General features: G+C 45.3%; 1 protein-coding gene across 10 annotated transcripts in view; it reads right to left on the reverse strand.

Moving 5' to 3' along the window:
• Nucleotides 1–20,404, reverse strand: part of LOC146634876 (muscle M-line assembly protein unc-89-like) — a 73,404-nt gene extending 53,000 nt beyond the window's left edge. For 2 of the 10 annotated variants that reach the window (XM_085379112.1, XM_085379070.1), the window contains exons 1-5: nucleotides 20,278–20,404; nucleotides 19,696–20,043; nucleotides 18,193–18,525; nucleotides 18,006–18,104; nucleotides 9,219–9,226 (exon numbers count right to left, since the gene is read on the reverse strand). In XM_085379112.1, the coding sequence (XP_085235238.1) occupies nucleotides 9,219–9,226; nucleotides 18,006–18,104; nucleotides 18,193–18,525; nucleotides 19,696–20,043; nucleotides 20,278–20,314 (825 nt within the window). In that variant the 5' untranslated portion in view covers nucleotides 20,315–20,404. Of the gene's footprint in view, nucleotides 1–9,218; nucleotides 9,227–11,975; nucleotides 12,303–18,005; nucleotides 18,105–18,192; nucleotides 18,526–19,695; nucleotides 20,044–20,277 lie in introns of all 10 variants that reach the window. The other 8 variants (XM_085379094.1, XM_085379120.1, XM_085379077.1 and 5 more) reach the window with 5 other exon arrangements.
• Between the last annotated feature and the right edge of the window lie 3,222 nt (nucleotides 20,405–23,626).

Raw genomic sequence — 23,626 nt, forward strand, 5'->3', positions numbered from 1 at the left:
ATTATTCCTCAAAAATACAACTTGCCTAATAATTCTGCACTCCCTGTAAAGAAACTGCATGTTTTATCAGGTATTAAAAGTCTATTAGACCATCCATTCAAAAGTACTTCATCATCTTCTGATAGCACTTGCTTGAATTTTCTTAACGTCAAGCCTACAATCTGGAGAGAGCAAACCTCCAGTCTTCTCGCCAAGGAGACAACATCCCCACTGTTTCAACAAGTTTAAGCAAAGACCTTACAGTGGTAACTCCCTTTTTTATCAGTAGTGCCTACATCATTGCCACATCATCCCAGGATGAACCTAAACTAGAGCCTTTGAGAATAGGTTCCAATAATAGCAAATGCAAGGATGTAGATTTTCCAAATCTTTCTGTTTCCATCAGCCTCCACGCTTTGAACACACTAACATGGAAAAGTGACAAACACTTTACACCAAAGCTTGAGTGATCAAAAACAAACAGAGTTTTACTAAACCCCATTTACCAACTTTTTAAAATAAGCATTCTGTAACCTGCCGCCACAAAACATTTGATCCCCACAAAAAAAAAAAACTCTGTAAAAACTATAACCTGAAAGCTACTTTCTTACTTTATAAATGAATCAAACCTTTCCCTCCTTCTTCCTTTGGCAAAAACAAAACAAAACACTTCGAGGAACCCAATGCAGTCTGTCCCAAAAACAGTTTAAATTAATAGTCTGTAATATCATCAATAGGTTGGGTGGAGGTTCCAAAACTGACAGACGGTGCCACAATGATAATGCGACAAGATTGTTTATAATAATTATGCAACCCATGTACCATTCGTGGTAAAAGCTATTCCCAATTTTTCATGACCTCCATGTGATCCCCTAAGTAAACACCCAAATATTTCAAACGAGTTTTTACCTACTAATATTATTGTTACCCCAGTTAACCTTAGATGATGAAATTTTACCAAAACATTCAATAATTTAAAAAAAAAAATCTGACTCTCCTGTTATAGCCACATTTTGTCAGGGTTCCTGGGTTGTTGACCCAGTATTTTCAGTTCATTCATGTTCAGTATATTTTTCACTTGTTCTCACTTCCTGTTTTTCCTGTGTCAGCTTGTCTCACGTGTCGTTAGCCAGATTATGTTCAGCTGTGTACTCACCGGTCTCACCGGTCATTGATGTTGATGTTGTCGTTCCCATGTGTGCCGTATACTCAGTGAGCCATTCAGTCAGTCTTTCAGTTGTCCAGTCAGTCAGCCATCTCATGTTCTGTTCATTCCTCCGCTCTCTGCAATAAATCACCAGTCTTGACCTACCAGCGAGTCCTGCATTTGGGTTCTTTCTTCCTCGCTTCCACACATAACCCCTGACAGAATGACATGACCCGTGTCACGAAGACACGATCGGAACACAGCGGACTCGGACCTCTTTGAGCGACAGGAGGCAGCGCTCTCCCGTTGGGCGGAGGAGCTCGGGGCAAGACAGCGGCTCTTCGCGGCGAGAGAGCACGTCTTCGAGGGGACTCGCCTGGCTTTGTGCGGGCCTCGGAGACGGCGCGTTCCCCCACCTGCTGCCTCACCTACACCAGAGCATTTGAGTGGGCATCTTTCGCCGCGCTTGGGCCGCTTCCTCTCTCGCCGCTCCGCTCCTCGCTCACACACCACCCGCCTCATTCACTGGACCCTTGACCTCGCCGGGGCGCCGCGACTCCGCGACCCATCTCGGCTCGATGGAGGCTCTGTCGCTTGGCACGCCTGCTGCCACAGATAATTGGAGGCGAGGCTCATGCCGCCATCGCGTTTCCTGTTTGGAGCAGCAAGATCCAGTGGTGAGCAAAACTGTTTTTTTTTTTTTCTTTCTCCACACTGCAAGCCAGAGACTTTTCACCGTTCACCTACTCCAAAGACTGTTTACTGTGAGCAGGATGGATTATTATTATTATTAGTGTTGTTGTTGTTATTTGGGGATGTGTGTTTTTCTGCACTATGCTGTGTTCGGTGTTCCACTCATATGTAGAGGCAGGGTGTGTACATGTGTGGCTGGAGGATGGAGAACAGCCACATCAGGCCTGAAGGGTGTGGCCCTGCTGGAGGACTGGCCATACCTGAAGTTCCTGCCACACACCTGTTGGTGATCAGGGCTCGTCGGGGGAGCTACTTAGGAGAGTGTTGGAGCTCCCACCGGCGCAGGATCATTAAGCTAAGACTCCAAGTCAGTGTGTAGTAGTAGGAGGAAGTGCGGATCGTGTGTGTGTGTGTGTGCGTGCGCGCGGGTTCAGTGTTTAACGGCTGCTTCTGTTATTGTCCTGCAGGTGAATGAGGGACCAGAAGGGCAGCACGCACAGGGTGTGCAGAAACACAACTGCCGGGAGCACGAGCACGGACGTCGGAGGGGAACACACACATGGGAGTCTAGGGAGCAAAGGGGATTTATTGTGCATCGGTTACCTTCACTGTAAATAAAGTGCACTGTTTGCATCGCAGAACCATGCATTTTGGGTCCTCATTCCCCCATTTCCCCACGGTCTGCCAGCCAGACCGTGACAGAATGATCCCACCAACCACCATGGACCCAGCAAACTCAGGAGTTGCCACGGAGGAGAGATCGCTCGCGCAGCTATGGGATTACTGCCGGAGCGTAATCCAGGCTGTAGACCCACACAAGAGACATATACATCCACTACCTTCACCATGAACTTTTTGGACATTAACAAACTTAAGCAATTGGTCACTAGTTTAAGGGAGAGTTCAAGTTTTGAATTATTTGGCTTGGGTGGCCCGAGCAAGGAAAGTTCGGCTGCTCTCCTAGAGGCTCTAGCCGCTTGGTTTTTCACGCATCGGCACAGGGCTTTCCTGTCAATGCTTGCGGCACAATTGTTTGACCCTCCATTACAGAAGGGATATCGCCTTCGCCATCATCACCCCATTACACCTCAACCCACTCCTGCGGTTTCAGCCCGGTCAGCTGGCGACGGTCCGACAGCACTCATTACCGCAGTGAGTAAACCAGACTCAATTGTTTCAATAAATCCTGTCATTGAAAATCAAAACACAGATGAACAGCAGATTTCCATGCACACGGCCCCGCCTTCACGGAGGAGAAGGCGTCCTCGCAAGCAGCGTTCACTCACTCCTGTGCTTGTCGAAGACTCAGGACCAGCGGCAGTGAGTAAAATGGACTCTGCCCGTGTTGTAAATTCCCTCCCTGTGAACATGGAAATAGAGACTATAGCCGCTACAGCAATTAACAATGGAAAAACTGTAGAAGGTGTAACTGAACCCCCAGTGGAGATCTTTGGACCACTGACAGACAAATGTGGTCTGAGTGCTAATTCTGGGGCAGAATTTTGCATAGACAGCCCTGAAGTCGTTAGCTCAGAGTCAGTGGGGTCAGAAACTGTTTGCTTTACCTCCGAAAACTCTGAAAATGTGACTGTGAGCCTGGAGCTAGGGAGCTCAGAGCATGCAGACCCAGATGACGTTTTGGCCCAGTCTGGCCACATGGAGACAGAGGTTCTCCCCAGGGCTTCCCCAGAGGCCGAACTGGAGGCCTCAGCTGCCTCTGGACCCCTGGTATTTGTTGAGCCAGCTGTATCATTTTCATCCTCTCCACCCTTCATTATAGCCATATCACCCTCACTTCAATTAGCTGCCCAGCTACTCACTCAGTCGTCATCTGTTCCACCTTCCACGTCCACTGCTCTACCACCACATCCACCGCCTGCTGCTGCCGTGTCACCATCGTCACCGCCAGGTGAGCAGCTCAGCGAGCGGGGGGAGCCCACGCCGCAGCCGGAGGAGCAGCTCAGCAAGCGGGGGGAGCCCGTGCCGCAGCCGGGGGAGCAGCTCAGCGAGCGGGGGGAGCCCGCGCCGCTAGCTGAGGAGCCCGGCGAGCCGGAGGAGCTCGGTGAGCGGAAGGAGCCCATGCCTGTTTTGCCGCTCACCGGGTTGAACTAGGAACTAGAACTACGTTTGCTGCCATTAGGGCGGGGGTTGGACTAAAGACCTGAGTTTTTCGTTTTTGTTTACAACAACATCTCATTTCCCTTTGGTTACCGAAAAACTCATAATCTGTTCAAGACTGTACACATTACTTATCTGACCATAAGGAATAGGAGAGTCGGATGCCTCTCTATCACTCTCAGAATCAGATAAAAGATCCGATTCACTCTCTCTTCCACCCTTTTCTTTTTTAGTTTTACACCTTTAGAGTCTTTAGGTTTTCTTTTAATATTTGATACCTTAAAAATGCTTTCATCATCCCAGAACAAACTTCCTTCAATTTGGGCTATTTCATCCACATCCATTCCCTGCTGCATTCCTTCTTGTGTAGTCGTTTGGCTAAGTTCCTCACACACTTCAGCAGAAGTAGCAGTAGAGGCAACCTCACTGTTTTCTTGGCTGCTAAGTATTTCACACTCTGAAACCTTGGACTTCTTTTCCTCTCCTACATTAAATCCTGGAGCTCCTTCCTCTGTGTTACCTGCAGAAACACCTTTTCCTGCCTTATCTGCTGAAACTCCTGCCAAGTTTTCTGCTGAAGCCCCCTCCCCTGTGTTTTCAGAGCCCTGCACAGTTTCAGCCTCTTTTTGCACCATTCAGGGCAATTAAGGACGGAATTCCCTGAATGCCCTGAATGTTTCTGTTGTTGCCAAAATTGTGTGGTCAAACCCATGAATCTTAAATTTCATCACTATGTTCAGCTCCTCATTCTCATTGTTTGGAATCATATACACCCATCTTCGAAATGAAACAACATGCTTTAACTTCGCCGATTTGCACCCAGAGCGGAGCATTACCGTTGCTGACACGATCTGACCATGACGTGATAACTCTTTTAGCAATATATCATTGCTGATGATAGGCGGCAAATTAGACAGAATTATCTTTTTTGCAGAGTTCATTAGGAGAAAGACCGTGGTAGTGGTATTTATCTCAAAAAGACTACCTTCTCAACTAAGCATTTCACTTATTCAATAGAATGCAAAAACATAACAACTGCATTATTCATCCTAGATGCTGTATTCACACTTCCACATGCAACAACTTCTCCTACAACCAAACCACACTCCTCAACCAAAAAATCAGTGCCAACCGGTATTTTAATACCATACTAACGGGAGAGGCTCTGAAAGCCTTCTGCCCCATGATTTCTGCCGGCCATGGCACCGAGCAGGTCGGGTCTTACACTCCACCTCTCTGGGAACTCTCAGGCCCTCCAAAGGCCTATCTCCCCTCACCACACTCCCTGCCGGTAACTGATGCCCTCAGGGGTCGGTGGTTCTTGGTGTCCGGGGCTGGGCGCTCAGGTATGTACCAGCTCACTCCCGGTGACTACTTGGCGGGGCCTGGTGCCTGTTGCCTGTTGCCCGGTCAGGCCTCTTCTGGTGCAAAGGGGGCCCTGGCCTCTGGGCCTGCGGCTCGGTTCACTCTGGCACAGCTGGCTGCCGGCAGAGCAGAAAATTTCTCCATGTGAGGGGGCACGCCACTGCAGCCCCCTCTGGCTTCTTACGCACACCCCACTATTCAGTTATTTATTTGTAAAGTGTCTGGAATCATGTATGATTTTCGTTCCACCTCTCACGTGTACACCATTTTGTGTTGGTCTTTCACGTGGAATTCCAATAAAATTGATTCATGCTTGTGGCTGTAATGTGACAAAATGTGGAAAAGTTCAAGGGGACCAAATACTTTTGCAAGCCACTGTAAGACTGATTATTGATGTGGTCCAACAGTTCTTCTGCTTTTGTGTAACCCATTGTTATCACTCCAGGAGTTTATTGTTGTGTTTTAGGTTTTGCGATTGATGTGCCTCATAGTGAGAAAAATTTATCAAAAAAAATGTCATTATAATAAAGATAATGTTCCACTGACTCATATTTAATTGTTATAATGAAGGATTTTTTTGTTTTGTTTTCTTGCCACCCAGTGGGAACAGTACATCTAGGCCCTGCACTGAAGTCCAGGTGGGCTGCCCACTGTGAGCCTTGTGGGTCTAGCCACAAAGGATCATGTTTGCTGGCATACTGGTTTTCTTTGAGAAACAAGACAAAGACTTCAATCTGGAAGCCTTACAGAAACATTTCTAAGTGAGTCACAGTGAGGACCATTATTCACACATGGAGAAATCTCAGAAACAAATTGGTTTAAGAGCACATCAGCGACTCATCCAGGAGGTCACAGAAGAACCCAGAACAACATCTAAAGAACTACAGGCCTCACTTGACTCAGTTAACCTTCCTCTCGTGTTAGCTTTCTGTTTTCATCTCTTATGTTAGCGGGTCGGTTTTGACCCGTGAATTAAATCAGCTATAAAATATACTAAAAACAATAAGTTATCATCCAATTTGTTTCTCATCTCTTGGTTACCTTGTTAGGCTTCCTTATCCATGAAAATGTTGGTTTTAATACTTTTGGTGTGGGCCTCTGGGTCTTTTTTTGTCACTATACCCCTCGATTTCAATTTAAAAAAATTTGTAAAATTAACCTCAAGAGAATCATATTAATAAATAAAAGGTTTCTGTGTTACCTGAGTATTACTGAGGGGTATAGGATACATCTCTTAAATAAATCTGTTTTATTGATTTTTTTCATTTTAAGATTAATAACTAAAATGACATCGATGGTGTTACGGGTCAATTTCGACCCATAGACATTTACATCAAGAAAAGACAAAAAAAGTTTGTTTTTTTCAGCAGTAGACCTTTAATATAAACTGAAAAAAAGAAAAAGTCCTCTCCTCCTTTGTTTTGGTTATAGCCGTGGGTAATTGTGAGCTTTTTATCACTTCCCAATGATACAGCTTCACCTCAGTTTCCTTTGTGAAGTTCTTGTCCAAGGTCATATCTGGTAAAAAATAAAATAAAATAAAATATCACAGCTGATCTTGCAGTCCAGTGGTCATATGGAGGACCACACATTTTCATTGTTTCTTCTCAGGGATGCCACTCGCAGCTTTGACTGTGAAAATCTGTACATTCCAGGCATAGTTGGTTTTTGCATCACAGGCTTCCCAGATTTTTCTGCCGTTTTTCCCTGGCTTACTGGGTATATATTGCCGGAAGGTGCATTTTCCTCAAAAAGTGGACAAGACATTCATCCACTGTCACTGGCCCTGGGATGAACATCAGTGGAAGAAGCTGCACCCATCTCTCCCAGACATCCCTGATGGGAGCAAGCTTGTCAGACCTCGGTCTGGTCTCTCTGTTGTCAAATCTGAGGACTCTTGAATCAAAATGATATCAAATGTGTGAAGTGACATTGTTGCCCAGAAAATGTTTCTGCCTGTCGATGCATCCCATAGACGATCAGTGGCCTCATTGCAGCATCTGTACACTCCAGCAAGAACAATGAAAGCATCCAGGTATTCCTCATCATTTCGCCATGGACTTTTTTTTCCTTCAAGGTTTATCATAGTAATGATGATTCTTTCTAGTGACAATGGCATAAATATCTCAAAACATCTCTTGATGTCACTGACTTTGGTCAGAGCAAACCTTGTGATTCCAGGGGTCATTTTGATGACATTTGCAGCAGCTGCCCTGCCATGTACATCATGAGGTACTGAGCTCCAAAAGATCTTACCATTTTTGGACTTGAATCTTTCAGCAGGAGTAGCTTCAGCACCAGCGGCCTCCACCTCTGATCAGATGTGTCTGTGTCTTCTGGATGATAGTCCACATTGCCTTCTTCCGTAGAAACCTGCCCATCTGAATCGCTATGCTGCTCTGTGTCCTCTCCTTCATTTTCACCAAAAATATGATCCTGAACTTAGCTCACTGTGAATCTTCTTCTCATTTTTTGTATGCTGCAAATTGTAAATGTGCACTCTGGAAGTCAAATGGCCACTCAAATAGTGAATTCACCTCACATGCCCGTGTTTATTTTGTTTTGTTTTTGTGCAGGTATACTGCAAAAAACATGCAAAATAAGAATCCCCTAAAGCTCATATGATTAGGAGAGGCGCTTGCTGTAAGTGTTTTAGCTGACAGTGCACTTATGATTTCAGTTTTAGCTTTAATTATTGCTTTATACTCATAATATTATACCTGGGTCGAAACTGACCCTAACAACACAAAGGTCATAATTTCAACTAGGGCATTTTATAATTTAGTGAAAATAATTTTGTTTTATTTTGTAGAAATAGAGGTTCCTGACAAAGTCAAAAAGCCTTGATACAATAAACAAATGTATGTGATTTTTTTATGCATTTGAAATTTAAAATGGGTCGGTGCCGACCCTAACACGAGAGGAGGGTTAAGGCTGAAGGTCACTATTCAGCAATGAGAAGGAGAAGGCAAAAATGGTGTCCATGGCAGAGGTCCAAGAAGACATCCACTGCTGATATAAAAGATCACACAAGCTTGTCTCACATTTGCCTAAAATGTGTCTTGGGGCTCTTGTGGATCCCTGAGACCTTTGGACAACCTTCCCTGGACTGGCGAGACAAAAGCTGAACTCTTTGGAAGCTTTGAGTCCCGTTATACCTGGCATAAAACTAACAGCATCTCATCAAAAGAACATCACTGCAACAGACAGACATGGTGGTGGTAGTGTGATGGTCTGGGCTGCTTTGTATCTTACACTTTCAAGAAAGCAGAAAGACTTAAATTTTGGGGGCTTTTCTTGTTTCTGAGTGTTGAAACAAACTGGATTCTGAAAACCCTGTTGGATTTCTATTCTAATTGTCATGGTCCTGGGCCATGTTGGCCCAGTATTCTCAGTTTTGTGTGTTTTGTATTTTGTTCCCTAGTTATGCCTTGGTTCCTAGGATTATTTAGTTAAGATGTTCCTTATTTGGTTACCTCCTGTGTGCCCCTGTGTAACTGTGAGCTCTCGTCTCTCCTCGTGTTTTATTCCATGTTTTCCCCAGCCCGTTATGTCTGTGTTTTCCCCGTGCTCTCTCTCCTCCTGTCTGAACCTCTGTACTTCCTGTTTTACTTTGCCCGTCTCCCGTCAGTGTGGTGTTCACTCCTGCCGTGTCTTGTTATGATTATCAGTGTCACGTCTGCGTCTCCCTCAGTTCTGTGTCGCGTTCTCCCTCATGCTGTGTGTGATGCTCCCCGTGTCTCCTGGTATACTTTATGATTAGCTTTCCCCGGAGGCATCTTCCTTGGGGGGCTCAATCCGGGGGTAGCGGTCATGTCCGGTTAGGGGCTCTGTTGGCTCTCGGGTGACTGTTTCCTCGTGGCTGCGTGCAGCGGGGCTAGGGGAGGGTCTGTGCTGATGGACGTGGGTTACTGACCTGGTAGCCTGGCTGCCCCTGGGTGGGTCCGGGATGGGCGTGAGGTTCTGGGGGCGCTCCGTCTCTGGGCTGGAGCCCTGGCCAGGCCACGGGGGCTTGGGTCCTGGTTGGTGTGTTGGTGGGTTGTGGGCGGGTGGGTGCATGGGGGCCCAGCCCTGGCGCAGGGTGCCGCCGGTGCGTCGAGCCACCTGGGGGGCTCTTCAACTGGTGGGGGAGATTGTCACATCTTGCAGGAGCTTTCCGCTCTTCAGGAACTCTCTCTGCAGGAGGGGGAGATACAGGAGAGGTGGAGGAAGATCTCAGCCTGGGCGTCTATTGTCTATGTAGTCTGGAAGATGAGTGGATGGTGGGGTGGGTGCAGTTTTCTCTGTGGTGGGGTTGGGTGGACTGTCCCGGGCTCTGTGGGGCCGGGAGGCGCTGCTGCACTGGGCCCCGGTCTGGATGGGCCTGGGCCCCCTTTCCCTGGCGGGTCGCGGAGTATGGGGGTGCCTACTGGGGTCAGTGGGGGAGCTGGCCCCAGGGAGGGGTCACTTGCCCCTCCCTTCCTTCCCTCCCCATCTCCAGCTGCCTCCCTCTTCCCGCTCCACCACAGCCACCCACACATGCAGGGCCTTTGAGTAGGGGTATGTCACCAGGGTGCAGAGGAGGCTACCCCCCCCCCCCCCCCCCCCCCCTCTGTCCCCTTCTGGCTGCCTCTGCCTCAATTTTATCCCACAACTTAGACATTCACATTACTCACACTCTCATTACACATACATATAGGATCTTGGTGGTGGGCACGATACACGGAGTCCAAGTTACCATAAGGGTGTACACCTCACCCCTGGCGTGGTTGCCCACCTCTCAATTTTAAATACACGTAGACATTGAGGGCTAGCAGGAGGGACTATGCGCTTACCTGCTGCTCTCTGGCAGGTAGCTCCAAGCCCTCCTGGGTTTTAAATGCACCTTAGAACACACATGCATCAACACTACAATGAGCGGGTGGAGGGAGGTTTGGAGTCTTCTCTCACCCCCGTTCTCTGCGGCCCGCTGGAGCAGGGGGGCTAGGAGGAGGAGTTGGCCGTCTGACTGCGGTCTGGAGTGTGGGGCCTCCCTGCTGCTGCGGAGTCGGGGCGGTCTGCCTCTCCCCACCGCAGGGAAAAGGGTTACACCACCTGGGTCTGGGTGCAGTTCCCCCCTCCAGGGGCAAGGGTACCTAGACCCGGTTCGTAGAGTACGCTTGGGGAGTGTGATTGTGTGTACAGCGTCTCTTTATGTCTGTCTCCACGTTGGTTGAGTGTGGAGCAAGTGCATATGAGAGCATGAGGGTGGGAATGGATGTTTGTATCTGTGTGTGCCTGTACGTCTGTGTCTAATGTCAGGTTGGGTATCAGACGTCACCTCTCTGGGGACATCTCAGGCCCTCCAAGGTTTGGAGGCCTATCTCCCCCCACCACCGCTTCCCCTGCCAGTGGCGGACTCCCTCAGACATCGGTGCGTTGGTGGTTCTTTGTGTCTGGGGATGGGCGTCCAGGTACACACCGGCTCACTCCTTGGCGGCCGCTTGTCGGGGCCTGGAGCCTGAGGCTCGCTCGGGCCACTTCGGAGTTGGGGTGCCCCCGGCCTCTCGGCCTGGGGCTCAGTCACTCAGGCACAGCTGGCTGCCGGCGGAGCTCACGGGCGCGTCACTGCAACTCCCCCTGGCTTCTGCTCCGCGGCTGCTGAGTGAGCCCTCATCCGGGACTCTCCTCAGCTCTTTCTGGGACAGTGGCGCGGCTGCCCCTCTGTTGGTCTTCCTTGGTCTCTTGTGTTCTGAGGGCCTCTGGATGTCTGGAGTTTTGATCTCCTCCATACCTGCTTCATGCCCTGGGGGACGGGGCTGTGGCCCCCCCACACCCTCTAGCAGATCATTACATGAAGGAACCTTTTAAAAAAACAAGCGCGTCCATGCTCACAGGTGTACACACGGGTGCTCACACACACAAACTATACCCTTTTTGGCTCCTACCTCAAAGCACACTGTGTTCTGTTGATCTTATGTGCTGCACAATAATGTTTAATATTTATTATTTACTGTCATATTCCCATATATCATTGTGATGTTGTTTATTCTATTACTCTTGTTCTCTTCTGCTTGTTTTCTTTTTTCTTTCTCAACAGGTGATCCAGGTGATCGATATATGCATTTTTTTTTTCCTGCCCATTCTGTTGGTTTTTGTTTTTTGCCCTTCTCCCCCGTCCCTCTTCTCAGCTGTTTCTCTTTCCCTCTTTCTTTCTCCCCTTCTTCCCCCAGTCAAGTCTGTCCCGTATTCAGCAAGTGAAAATAAAATAAACAATAAAAGGTGAATCAAATGGACCATTATGGCAAGGCTGAGATGGTCAATTTGGTAAAGTAAATCCGTTGGGCATCTTTCTTTGCCTTTAGACAACAATTCTGATGCAAAAGAGCCAAACGGGACAGGCAAAAAAAAAAAAAAAAAAAAAAAGCTTTCCCAGTTTAGTTTTGTATTGCCTGTGTTCTATTTTTCCAGCAATTAAAGCTGTGCTTTTGAGGTCAAGTTCTGTCCCCGTGAGTTTGCGTTTGGGTCCTCTCCTGCCTGCCACACAGCCGAAACGTGACACTAATAGCTTTACAAGAGTCAAAGAGTCAAAACTCTATTTAGTTTAAGGTTTGTGGTTTGTATTTTTAAAGGTGGGAAGTTCTAAACATTTGTCTCAGACAATGAATCAAGTGTTTAGCTGTCACATGTTTTCTCTCACTTCTGCATCACTGACCTCCAACATAGAGTTTCATTCTTTTGTTTAGTAGGACTTTTCCCTTCCTGCTGTAGACGGTGCAGGTGTAGGTTCTGTTGTCCCAGTCTGTGGGGTATTTCAGGGTCAGACTGAGGTCTCCAGTTTTCAGCAGGTCTTCATTCATCTCCGTTCGGTCTCTGTAAACCTGGTGCTGTTCTTCAGGCTGGTCAGAGCCGTTCTCATTCACATGAACTTTCCTATTTTTGCTGTCCTTCCACTCCACTTTAGCGTCTTCAGGCAGGTTAAATGTGGTGTTGAAGGGCAGCTGGACAGACTCCTCCCCTGAATCCACCTCCACCTGGGGGACTGAGAGGACAACAAAGCAGCACTCAGCACATTCTCTCTGACTGAAATATCGACATTAAAGTAGCGTTGTGTAACCAAGAGTTAAGAAGTCAGTGAAAACAGAAGATTGAGATAAAATATACATGACATTTTTACTCATTTAGTTGGCCATAATACACAATTCAAAATACCCAATTTTCTCCATAGGAAAATTTATTGTGGACTCAAGAACTGTCACAGAAGCTGCCTTCACAGAGTAAATAGGCATTAAAGAAAGAAGAAATAGATTTTCAATCAATTAAAATTTTTTATACAGTGCTAAATCACAACAACAGGTGCCTAAAGAGACTTTTTATTGTAAGGTAGACCCTACAATAACACATACAGAGAAAAACCCAACAATCATATGACCCCCTATGAGCAAGCACTTTATATGAGATATTGTGCAAATGGAAGAAAGCAGTCGTACATATTTGTCTAATATGTGATTTGAAGGACATATCCTGGTCCAGATCTTCCCAAAGTGTGGGGCCCGCCCCCTAGAGAGGGCAGAGCCATGGCAGAGGGGACGCAGTATGAAAAGGAAAAAAACAAAACGCACAGTGCACCCACAGAAACGGAAAGCAGGAGAGGAAGCTATAGCTGAATAGGTTTCCAAACCAACTTCATTCTAAGCCAAAGACTAGAAAATATGGTGAAGCATATCTTCCCTTCGGTTTCACCTGCACAAGTGCTGAGGTAGGTCTCCCCTGCAGAAATTGTTTTCCCTTCATCGGGAGCAGCGCTGGGCTCTTCAAATCACGGACAAACAGTATCCCACATTCTTGATTTTTAGTTCACAAACACTTCTTGTAATGACTAACTACTCCTGACATTTTGGAGATGTTAGCTCTTTATACAGTAAAGTTACAGCGGGATAAAAATAATATCAGGCTGATCCTGCCACGATTTGTTCCCTCGGTTCAAATCACGGACAAACAGTATCCCACAGTTGTTTATGTTTTTGAACCCATTTTGCACAGAGAGGCATTTTTTGAAAAATGTATTGACAGCAATGTTGAATATTATTACACAGGAAAAAAACAACTACCGTGACGCCTCTTCCTTTGTAAATGGAGGGACGGTGTAAAACTATATGTAAGCGTGTAAAACCTGCAGATAGTCAGATTAACAGTATTTCGTCTCTACCTGCTATTCTGCAATTTATCTCATGTAAACAATAACGTGGCGCACAGCGTGACGTGAAAAAAGGCACATACCTTTGACATTGCGTGACGAACTCTGTATTCCTCGTCCACACGTAAACGCAAAAAAAGGGTTTTAAAAAATCTCAGTTTTCGGTGATTCGAAACGCCGTTTATGTGTGGATGAAACAGCTGCGTTTTCAAAAATACCCGTGTAGGTGTTGACGTAGCTTAAAAGAGTTAGTAGTTTATTTTATTACTACCTGTAATTTATTGCAGTTTACTTGTATTTGCTTAATTGTTTACTAAATGTTTGAGGTGTGAAATAAACCGCAATGGAGCAAAATATGTGTGTGTGTGGTTGGAGGATGTGTTAGTGCCTGTGCGTGCGCGTGTGCACGCGTGGGGGTGGGGGGCGCGAACATTTTTTCTTGCAAAATAAAGGGGGGCCCAGCAAAAAAAGTTTGGGAACCACTGTCCTGGTCAGAAATAACTACAAGCTTAGTACAATAACCTCAGTTTTATCTGAATTAAGAAGCAGAAAGTTAGAAGCCATCCAGGTCTGTATGTCTTTTAGACATTCCTGCAGTTTAACTAATTCAAAATACATTTGTTACATACTTATGGGGCGACCATGGCTCAGTTGGTTGGGAAGCGCATCTGTAACCGAAAGACCGGTTCGGCTATGCCGGTTCGATCCCCGGCCTCTTCTGTCCTGGTCGTTGTTTCTTTGGGCAAGACACTTTACCTGCCGCCTACTGGTGTTGGCCAGAGGGGCCGATGGCGCGATATGGCAGGCTCGCTTCTGTCAGTCTGCCCCAGGGCAGCTGTGGCTACAACTGTAGCTTGCCTCCACCAGTGTGTGAATGCGAGAGTGAATGAATAGTGGCATTGTAAAACGCTTTGAGGGCCCCGAAAAGCGCTATATAAATGCAATCCATTATTATTATTTAGCTCAGAAGTGTTTGATGTATGGTGGCTGTGTGGAAATACAAGGCTACTTCTGGGTTGTATTGCAGACTTTGAGAAGCACTAACAATGAAGTTAGCTTATGTCTGTGGTATTTATTTACCTACAGGTTCAGTCGTATCCACTCTCTTTGAAGGTAAACATCTGGACAGGACAAAGTAAAGCAGCGCCAAGGTGTGTGTGATGTTTGGTGAGGCATGTGTGCCTCAATCCCTAACAATACTGGAGATGAGGGTTTCTTTTACAGAAACAGTTACTAAATTGGGAAACATGGCTTGATATATTTGATGATAAAGTGGAGAAATATGTCTCACACTGAAAGACTTCCTTATCTTAACAACAGGTTCTTATGAATGAGAAACTCGATGTTGTGTTATGAGTGTAGTGAGGTCGTCCTTACTGTGGGGGTAAGCAGTGTCATCCGCAGAATACTGTTCTTTGAGGCGCTCCAGTATTTCGGCGTATTTGTTTTGGCGCGTCTCCCAGTCTATATTCTCGCTCGTTTTTTGCAACTTTGTACTCTTCTGTTACTCGCAGAAACTACTCCACCTCATTGTCATCCATTTAAAGAACTCCTCAACAGTTTGTGGTGACGTTTCAAAGAGCCAGAAAGTAAATAAACGGCAGACGGAAACGACGCAGGTCGAATCGTCTTACGTTTCATGCATGCGCAGTACAGGAACTTAAGCATTTCAGTGTGGATGAACAACTCTTCAGAGATGATTGAAAACGATAGTGTGGACGAGGAGCATTTTTAGATGAAAACGCCATTTTCAAATTTATCTGAATTAGTGTAGACATAGCCTGAAGCTCTCCACCACATGACTGAGCACAACTCAAGGAGGAACATTTACTGAAGCTGCTGCAACATTTACTGTCAGCACATGTTTCCATGTCAGCCTGCTGTTTACCACCACAGAAGAAGAACAGCTTGTCCACATGCAGTCTCTGTGTCAGATAAATGCAGTGAAGCACACACACTGTTTAGTAAAGTCATGTTGTGGAGCTGTTTCACTGATCAATGACTGAGTCTGAAGGAGGTTTTCTGACTTCTGGGACAAACCTGGAAGTTTCTCTTCAGCTCTCTGTATCAGCTGTTTGTAACTCTCAACTCTTTCAGCTTCTGGAACAAGTTTGTGCGAGCCACGGGCTGTGTCCCAATCCAGGGTCTGCACGCTTGAAGTACGCATTTTAAGTGCGATTACGTCACCGCCACGCGACAACGGCTGTCCCAATTCGAAGTGTGCTTCAAATGCATACTCCAAATGCGCCGTCGATTTCCCCAAATATCAACCGTGGTCCGGTGCACGCTTCGTGGTCCCATATATCCCACAATTCATAGCGGGAATTGTGGGATATATGGGATATATTCATAGTGGGTGTGGATAATTTTGCCGCAAAATACGGCAGACGGCAGAAGGGAGCGGCTGAAGAGTGAACTGTCAAAAGTAAGTACTGAATATGATGTCACTTATTTATGTGCAAATGTTTAATAATGAGGAACATTAAAACATTACTGTTGGCCACATGTCGGCAAAGTTATGTGACATTAGCGATGTTTGTACTTTCAGCGTTAACTTGGTTTTAAAGCCTCTACTTCAAAATATATATATAGTCGACCTTAATCTTACAGAGAATCTGATGATTTTGTGGATAATTAAAGTCAGTCATATATCCACAAACACAACAAGCTGAAAGTCAGTGATGCTGCTCGGTTTGCAGTCCTGAATATCACGGCACAAGCAGGATTCACTGCACTGTTAATGTTAGCTATGTTATATTGCTGCCTCTGTTCGGTGGTGTCGAGCCAAACGGACTTTAACGTGTGTTTGAACGAGCTGACGGTTCACTCGTTAAGCTGAAAGAAAGACGCTTTAATCACATGAGTCACACATGTGTCCACTGCACCATCTGGAACTCTTCTTGTTTAGCACTCGTAATAACACAAACACTAAATCCTGCTGTTTGTAGCAGTGTGTACACCTGAGACTGTCACCTGTCTGTCTGTCCTGCACTCTCTCTCTGTTTCTTTCTCTCTGATTGTGGAATAAAAGTATGAACATGTGTTTATAAGTTACACTTGTGTTTGAATCCTGCAGCTTATCACACATTTGATTTCCATGCGTGACAACTGCAAGTGTCCAGAGTGAGGACAGACTGAGGGACCCACTGCTGCACATCATCTGTGAGGCTTTGCACCCCTGATGATCCACCAGGACAAACTCAGCAGTGTTTGAGGAAGAGGAGGAGGAAGAGCCAGCAGCAGCTGACAGATGGAGAGAATAGACAGACTGTTCCCTGTTTGTGAAGGACTGCTAGGAAAGTTTAACATAACTGTCTGTCCTGAATCAGTCTTATTAGGTAATGTTCAAATAATGTGATCATCCCAGTGTTTTCAGTGTGGGAGAAAGTACTCAGGGCCTTCAAGTTACACACTATGAAAGGCAGCAACAAGTTTAATGTTCAGAAACCTAAAGTATGTATCAGCAGCAGAATGGAGCTAAAAATAAATGTTGGTTTCAGTTCTATGAAGCTTTGAGTATTTTGGATCAGTAGCTGCTGTGTTTGTTGCATCATATTGCTGTAACTGTTTATATGCTTTATATATTCTGAGCTAAGTTGATCTATAGTGTTACATCATATTCTATAAGGATGTTATGTGTTTGTAGACTTTCTGCCCAGTTTGACCCATTTAGCAGAAGTCAGCCTGTTTAAGGCTCTGATATCTATTCTGTATGACTTAAAGCAGTTATGACATGGTCTGATTTTCTCACCCAATAAAGGAATATTTCATATATCAGTCTACTCTTCATTCTATCAGAAACAGTTATCACAGCTCGTACATTTTCTTTTTATAAATATATGTAAGCAATGAGCCAAATTTAGTAATGCCAACATATTAAACGAACAATATTTGTCTCTTATATATAACACATCTGTATATACACTGTCAAAGATACTTGTCTTTGAGTGAAGATTTAAGGTGAAAGGAAATATAAATAACTGCAACTTGAGTCTTTGACCCATTTGACCCATTGTAATATATATATCATACTAATCTGACAATGCTATAATATTGGCCATAATATATTTACATTACCACAGTGAGATGATTTTAGTCTCGTGAACAACATGAGCCAATTGTTATTTACTAACTAATCTTAAATGACTGTTCAGTACAGAAATGAAGCCCAACAATCATGTTTCACAGTCCCGTGGTTTCAGCCTCAGATACTCAACTAATCAAAGTGATGTCATGACAAAAATGAATGACCAACAAAACATTTTTTCTCCTTCATTTATGTCACGCAAAGCTGTATGTAACGTTTCTCGCGGTTAGTATCATGGTTGCTAGGCAATGTGAACAGCGCAACGAAGGCTAGACCGTCCCATTTCACAAGCCTCTCACTTCCGCACTTCTCGGACTTATAGTACGCACCGTACGTAGCACGCGTAGTGCGCGTACTTCAAGCGTGTAGACCCTGAATTGGGACACAGCCACAGTCAAGGAGCCACCAGAGGACACCTGCTAACCATCGGCATCATGGGTAGTGTAGTAGGAGACACTCACCTGACATGAAATAGTAACGGAAATGAAATAATAGACCTCCAGAGGCCACGAGAAGAACCAGGAAAACCAGGAAATCTTTGGCCCAGGATGGAAACTGTTCTGTGGAGAAATACAAAGCATATTAACACCTTTGACCTCTGACCTAAATCTACAACACTGATCTCTGACCTGTGCCTACATGTCTGACCTTTAACTTGCAGCACTACTTTCTGTCTCAGGATGTCTTTGTCCCTGTAGACGGTGCAGATGTATCTCCCACTGTCTCTCTCTGTGGGGTATTTCAGGGTCAGACTGAGGTCTCCAGTTCTCAGCAGGTCTTCATTCACTGTTGTTCGGTCTCTGTAAAAACCGTCCTGTGTGTTAAGATGGTTGCCTGTCTTTGGATACACATGGACCATCATGAGTTCTCGGTCAGAGTGAGTCCACTCAACTCTGGTGTCCTCGGGCAGGGCAGGTATTGTTTTGCAGGGCAGGATGACAGACTCTGAACCTTCCACCACCTTCACCTTCACCTGCTGGTCTGAGATGACAATAAACCATAGTATCAGCATCTAATTTCTGTCTTTATGTCCTGCCAACCGTGATAATATACAACAATATTCCATCTTTTATATTTATTAATTTATTATTATTATTTATTTTTTTAATTAAACCAGATTTCATGAAATGCTGCTACATTTACTAACAGTGCTCACAGTGAATACCTTTGAGCTGTAATCTTGCCAGAATAAAACACCACAGACTGTTTTGCTTTGCCACAAAGACTCAATTTTTGTGGTTACTGCCAGGGGCTTGTTAGTATTGATTTTTGTAATGATGAGTCTTTCTGACACTGACTTCAGTAAATTCAGCACCTTCAGTATCATGTTACCTCAATATTCAACTCATTACTGCAACAGATCTACAAAACAGTGGCAGTTCTACAGTGGTTTTTACTGCAATTTTTTAGCACCAGAGAAACAAGGTTCCTGATGTGTTTTTGTGTGCATGGTCTCTATGTATCGCCACAGTGCTCTGGCTTCCTTCTACAGTCCAAGGATGAGGTGTTCAATGTGTATGAAATAAAATGTTTTATTAGTTTATGGTTAAATGTGGCTTGTTCTCTAAAGCACATGAAGTAATCAGTAAGACTAGAAGCTGTTATATTAAATTGTCAGTACATTTCTTTTTCTGCGTTTTAGAAGTCTTCCTCTGATGATATTATTAAAAATGCAGTAGTGTTCCTACAAGTCTCAGTACTAAATGTCATCTATTACCTTAAAGTTGAAGAATTTGGGGGTTCAAATATTTTGAAGAGTTAGTGTTTTTGTGGGTGTTTGAATCTCATATTTCTGAGGTATCTTCTTCTCTTTTAGGTGAACAGAGGCTTTAAATAAAACCCAAACTTTTTGAACTCAACTAAAAATGGACCAATGTTTAAAAAAATTTGAAAGTTTGTCCAGATAAAGGTAAAAAAGTAAAATTCAAAACACCAAACAGAGTGTTTTGTACATCACACTTTTATGGAAACATCCTAAACTGTTCCCAGCCACACACTATCAGTCTCTGGCTGGTTTAGAATGTTTTGCCTCCCTGGATTTTTCCTGGATTTTCACCTAGGAAGACATCAGGAGTCCTTGGGTGAAAATCTTCTGTGTTTGATTTCTGCTGTTTCAGCTTCTTACAGGTAGAGTTACACTGTACTGCTGACCTTTGACCTCTAGCTGTACATCTCCCACTCTCGCTTCATTTCTTTCATTGCTGATGGTGCAGCTGTATTTCCCGCTGTCGGTCTTTGTTGGTTTTCTCAGACTGAGGCTGAAGTCTCCAGTGTCCAGAGCATCAGGTCTCATTGACGTGCGCCCTCTGTAATGCTGGTTTTGCCCTCTGAGATCGTCTGTTTCTTCTTGTCTCACATGGACAGATTTGGGATTGAGGTCATTGCGAGTCCACGTCACTGTGGGGTCCACAGGTAGTAAACCTGAGTACTGACAGGGCAGCAGGACAGATCTTTCTTCCTCATTCACCTCCACCACCACAGCCAGAGCATGCTGGGAAACTGAGAACACATAAACAGAAACAGGCTGTTAGTGTGGTTACACATGCTCATAGTTATAAAGGAAATGTTATTGAGTATTGTGATCCAATCATGTTAACATTTTTCCTCAGTCAAAAGAGGACGGGAAGCACAAACAAACCTGCACGGTCTCCTCCTGCTGCACTTCAACACATTAAAGAGAGAGAGATGAAAGAAAAGCTGATGATGAGAGCAGAGAGAGGAAGGTGTACTTACCGTGCAGGAGGATCACAAACACCACAAACATCTTCATGTTCCTGTCAAACTCAGAGACTCTTTAAAAGCCCTTCAGGACATCAGCTCACAGCAGCTTCACTTTCCTCTGCTGATCATCTACTGACACTCTCACACTGCTTCACTGTCACAGCTCAGAGTTCAGCTTCACACTTTGTTAAAGCACATCTGTGGAATGAAGTCCGGCCGGCCACAGATCACTTCTGAGGAAAGAGGAGGACGTCGGCTTTCCTCCTAGTTTCACGCCCAGTTGGAGGCGGCTGCTGCGGCCTCACCCTGACACGCACAAAGCTCCACCTTCAGTCCTGACCATGAAACATCCACTGTAGCTACAATGATGCAGATGTGACCCTCAGCAGCTGGATTTCCTCTCCATAGATGTGTTTCCATGCAGATCATGGACATAAAGCAGCTCCAGGATGAAGAGTGTGAAAGAACTTCTTCCACTACAGTATTCATTACAGCACTGTGGCACTCCACAAACCCTCACACTGTCTCAATCCCTGTTTCCAGTTTGACTGAGAGAAGGCCTGAAGCTCAGCCAATCACAGCACAGGAAGTGATCAGCTGACACAGTGATTTGAAGCTGTCAGGGTGAGGCTGCTTCATGCAGGTGTGAAACTATGAGGAAGCTGAACGCCTCCTCTTTCCTCAGAAGTGATCTGTGGCAGTCTGCCATCATGTTTGGCTGCTCACACTAAATGTGACTCACTGGAAGCTGACAGAGACAAACTCTGATTGTGTTTGTGCTGCTAACACTTTACTGGAACACACTCAGCTGTGAGAAAGTGTCACATGTGTTCAGTGTGACAAACACAAAGCTTTGCCTTCATGTGTGTTTGTGCTGTTTGAACAGGACCTCCTTTCTTAGTTCAACTCTTCACATGTTTTTTCTTTCATGGACAAAATGAGTTTGTGATGAATGAGGATGATATTGAGTCAGAAGCTGTTTGACTGGATTCTGGCTTCATATATTTGACTTTGTGTTATTCTACACTTTGAACTTTGTGTGATTGTTGTTGTGATGCTCCACTGTGATGCTTCACACTCTCCTACTTTACATTGGACTGTTTCCATCAATCACTTTGAAGCTCTCTAATGAACACATCAGGACTTTTTCATTAGGATCTGCTGTCAGTAATGGAGTACACTGGAGAACATCAGTCAGTACCACATGACTGGGTCACATGATCAGTGTCCACCTTCAGTGAGTGTTGGATGTCCAGCAGCAATGAGTCATTTCTCTGTGTCACTTCTTTTTGGATATTTGTGCATTTTTGGCTAAATAAAAGACACTTTTTCCCAAAATGACCACTGTGCTCTCACGTCTGAGCGGCTCGCTCCATCACACTCGCTCACGCCCCAAAACATGAATGTGATATAAGCGTGCCCTGAAAGCTGAATACAAACATATAGCAGGTCACAGCAGTGTGGACAATATGACAATGAGCTCAGACAGTCAAAGATTCTTTTCTATGGATGTTTTTCAGGAGACGTTTGGTCCCTGCAGGAGTTTGAGGCTCAGACCTGAACAGTTCACCTCCTACCTGACGGACAGCGTGGGCTTCAGCTCACACACCTGTACAGGTACACAGCACACAGCCACAGTGAGGAGCCCAAGACCTCTGATTGGTCCACAGCTCTTTCCACTTTATATTCATGATGTTTGTGATGTTGCTGGTTTGTTCACGTGTTATTTCTGCAGATGATCCAAACTGATTTAGTTGTGTGATAAATTTACAGGATGTGTTGTTGCTGTTGAAGGAAGCTGGAAGTCCTTAAAATGTGCTCTGATGTTTATAGTTCCACATGATCACATTTATGATGTGGTTTCTTTTCACATCATGCAAATAAAGTTTAAAGTCTGCGTGTCTCCAGACTGTGTCCACAGTGTTTCAGTGCAGCAGAGTGAATCTGATTTGCTGACAGCTTCTTGTCCTTTCACTGAACAAAAGGCTCCAACAGAGATGAAATGAAGATGTGTTTCTATCGTTGCTTCATGATGGAATAATGCTGACATCAATATAAAAATGGGACTTTTGGTTGTCAGTGATATTTGTGAGGGTTACATGTGTGAATGTTGTTGTTTGGAGGCTCAGCAGCTTTAATGAGATGAATGGAGGCCAGGCATATATCAGCACTGCTGCTGCCTGAGCCTGTTCACTCCCTGCTTGGTGTCCACACTGTGGAACACTTTGGTTCTCAGCACGTTTCTCCAAGTCCAACAAACCTCTGTGGACGGCCTTAAATGTACCCGCAGTTCTCTGGATGTTCAGAGCTGAGAGTGTAGAGCAGATCAAACATCACACCAACATCTGTGGCGCTCACCCAGACCCTCAGACATCTGCTCCCTCCAACCGGACAGCTGCAACTGATCCAGGGACTGTCTGCTCCTCCATCATCCCTCTGATACAGAACTCCCCACAAGCTCTGCTGTATGAAGGAAACTATGGACACTATGGAAACAGTGTGACGTAAATCAGAAAGAATATCTCAGAGAATATTGCTGAACAAACATAATAATACAGAAACAGTAAAATAATCCCTGAAATACCAGATAATGTCCAGTTTAATCAAACATTACTATCAGACAGTAAAGGGGTAAAAACACTGCTCACATCTGGAGCTTCAAGGATGCATACAGCTCCTCCTCCCTCCCCCCACTTGGTAGGTCAGATCATAACCTGATTCACCTCACCCCCCGCTATGTGCCAATTGTGAGGAGGGAACCTGTGACCACGAGGAGCATTAGGAGGTGGTCAGAGGAGGCAATAGCGGAACTACAGGGCTGTTTCGATGTGACCAACTGGGAAACACTCTGTGAGCCTCACGCCGAGGACATCAATGGGCTTACTGAGTGTATCACAGACTACATAACTTTCTGCACCGACTCCATTGTTCCAGCTCAGACTGTTCATGGTGGCCTTTTGTTGTGGGCAGTCTGAGGTACACCTGTGCACTACTCATGATGTCAGATCAGCATCCTGATGTGGCACACCTGTGAGGTGGGATGGATTATCTCAATATAGCAGATGTGCCCACTACCACACATTTGGACTGATTTGTGACCACTGTTTGGGAGGGATGGTTATATTGTGTATCTGGAATGAATTTTAGGTCTCTACGTCCATCCCATGGGGAATGGGAGAAAAAACAAAAGTGTTGCGTTTATATTTTTGTTCACTGTATATATATATATATAAAAACACCCAGCACGCCCCTGCGGGCGGTTTATCCTTCAAGCTCGGGTCCTCTACCAGAGGCCTGGGAGCTTGAGGGTCCTGCGCAGTATCTTAGCTGTTCCCAGGACTGCGCTCTTCTGGACAGAGAT

Source organism: Diplotaxodon limnothrissa, linkage group LG3, assembly GCF_057381915.1.
Source record: "Diplotaxodon limnothrissa isolate DT_005_m linkage group LG3, D_limnothrissa_male_GT1.1, whole genome shotgun sequence".
Classification (NCBI taxonomy): domain Eukaryota; kingdom Metazoa; phylum Chordata; class Actinopteri; order Cichliformes; family Cichlidae; genus Diplotaxodon; species Diplotaxodon limnothrissa.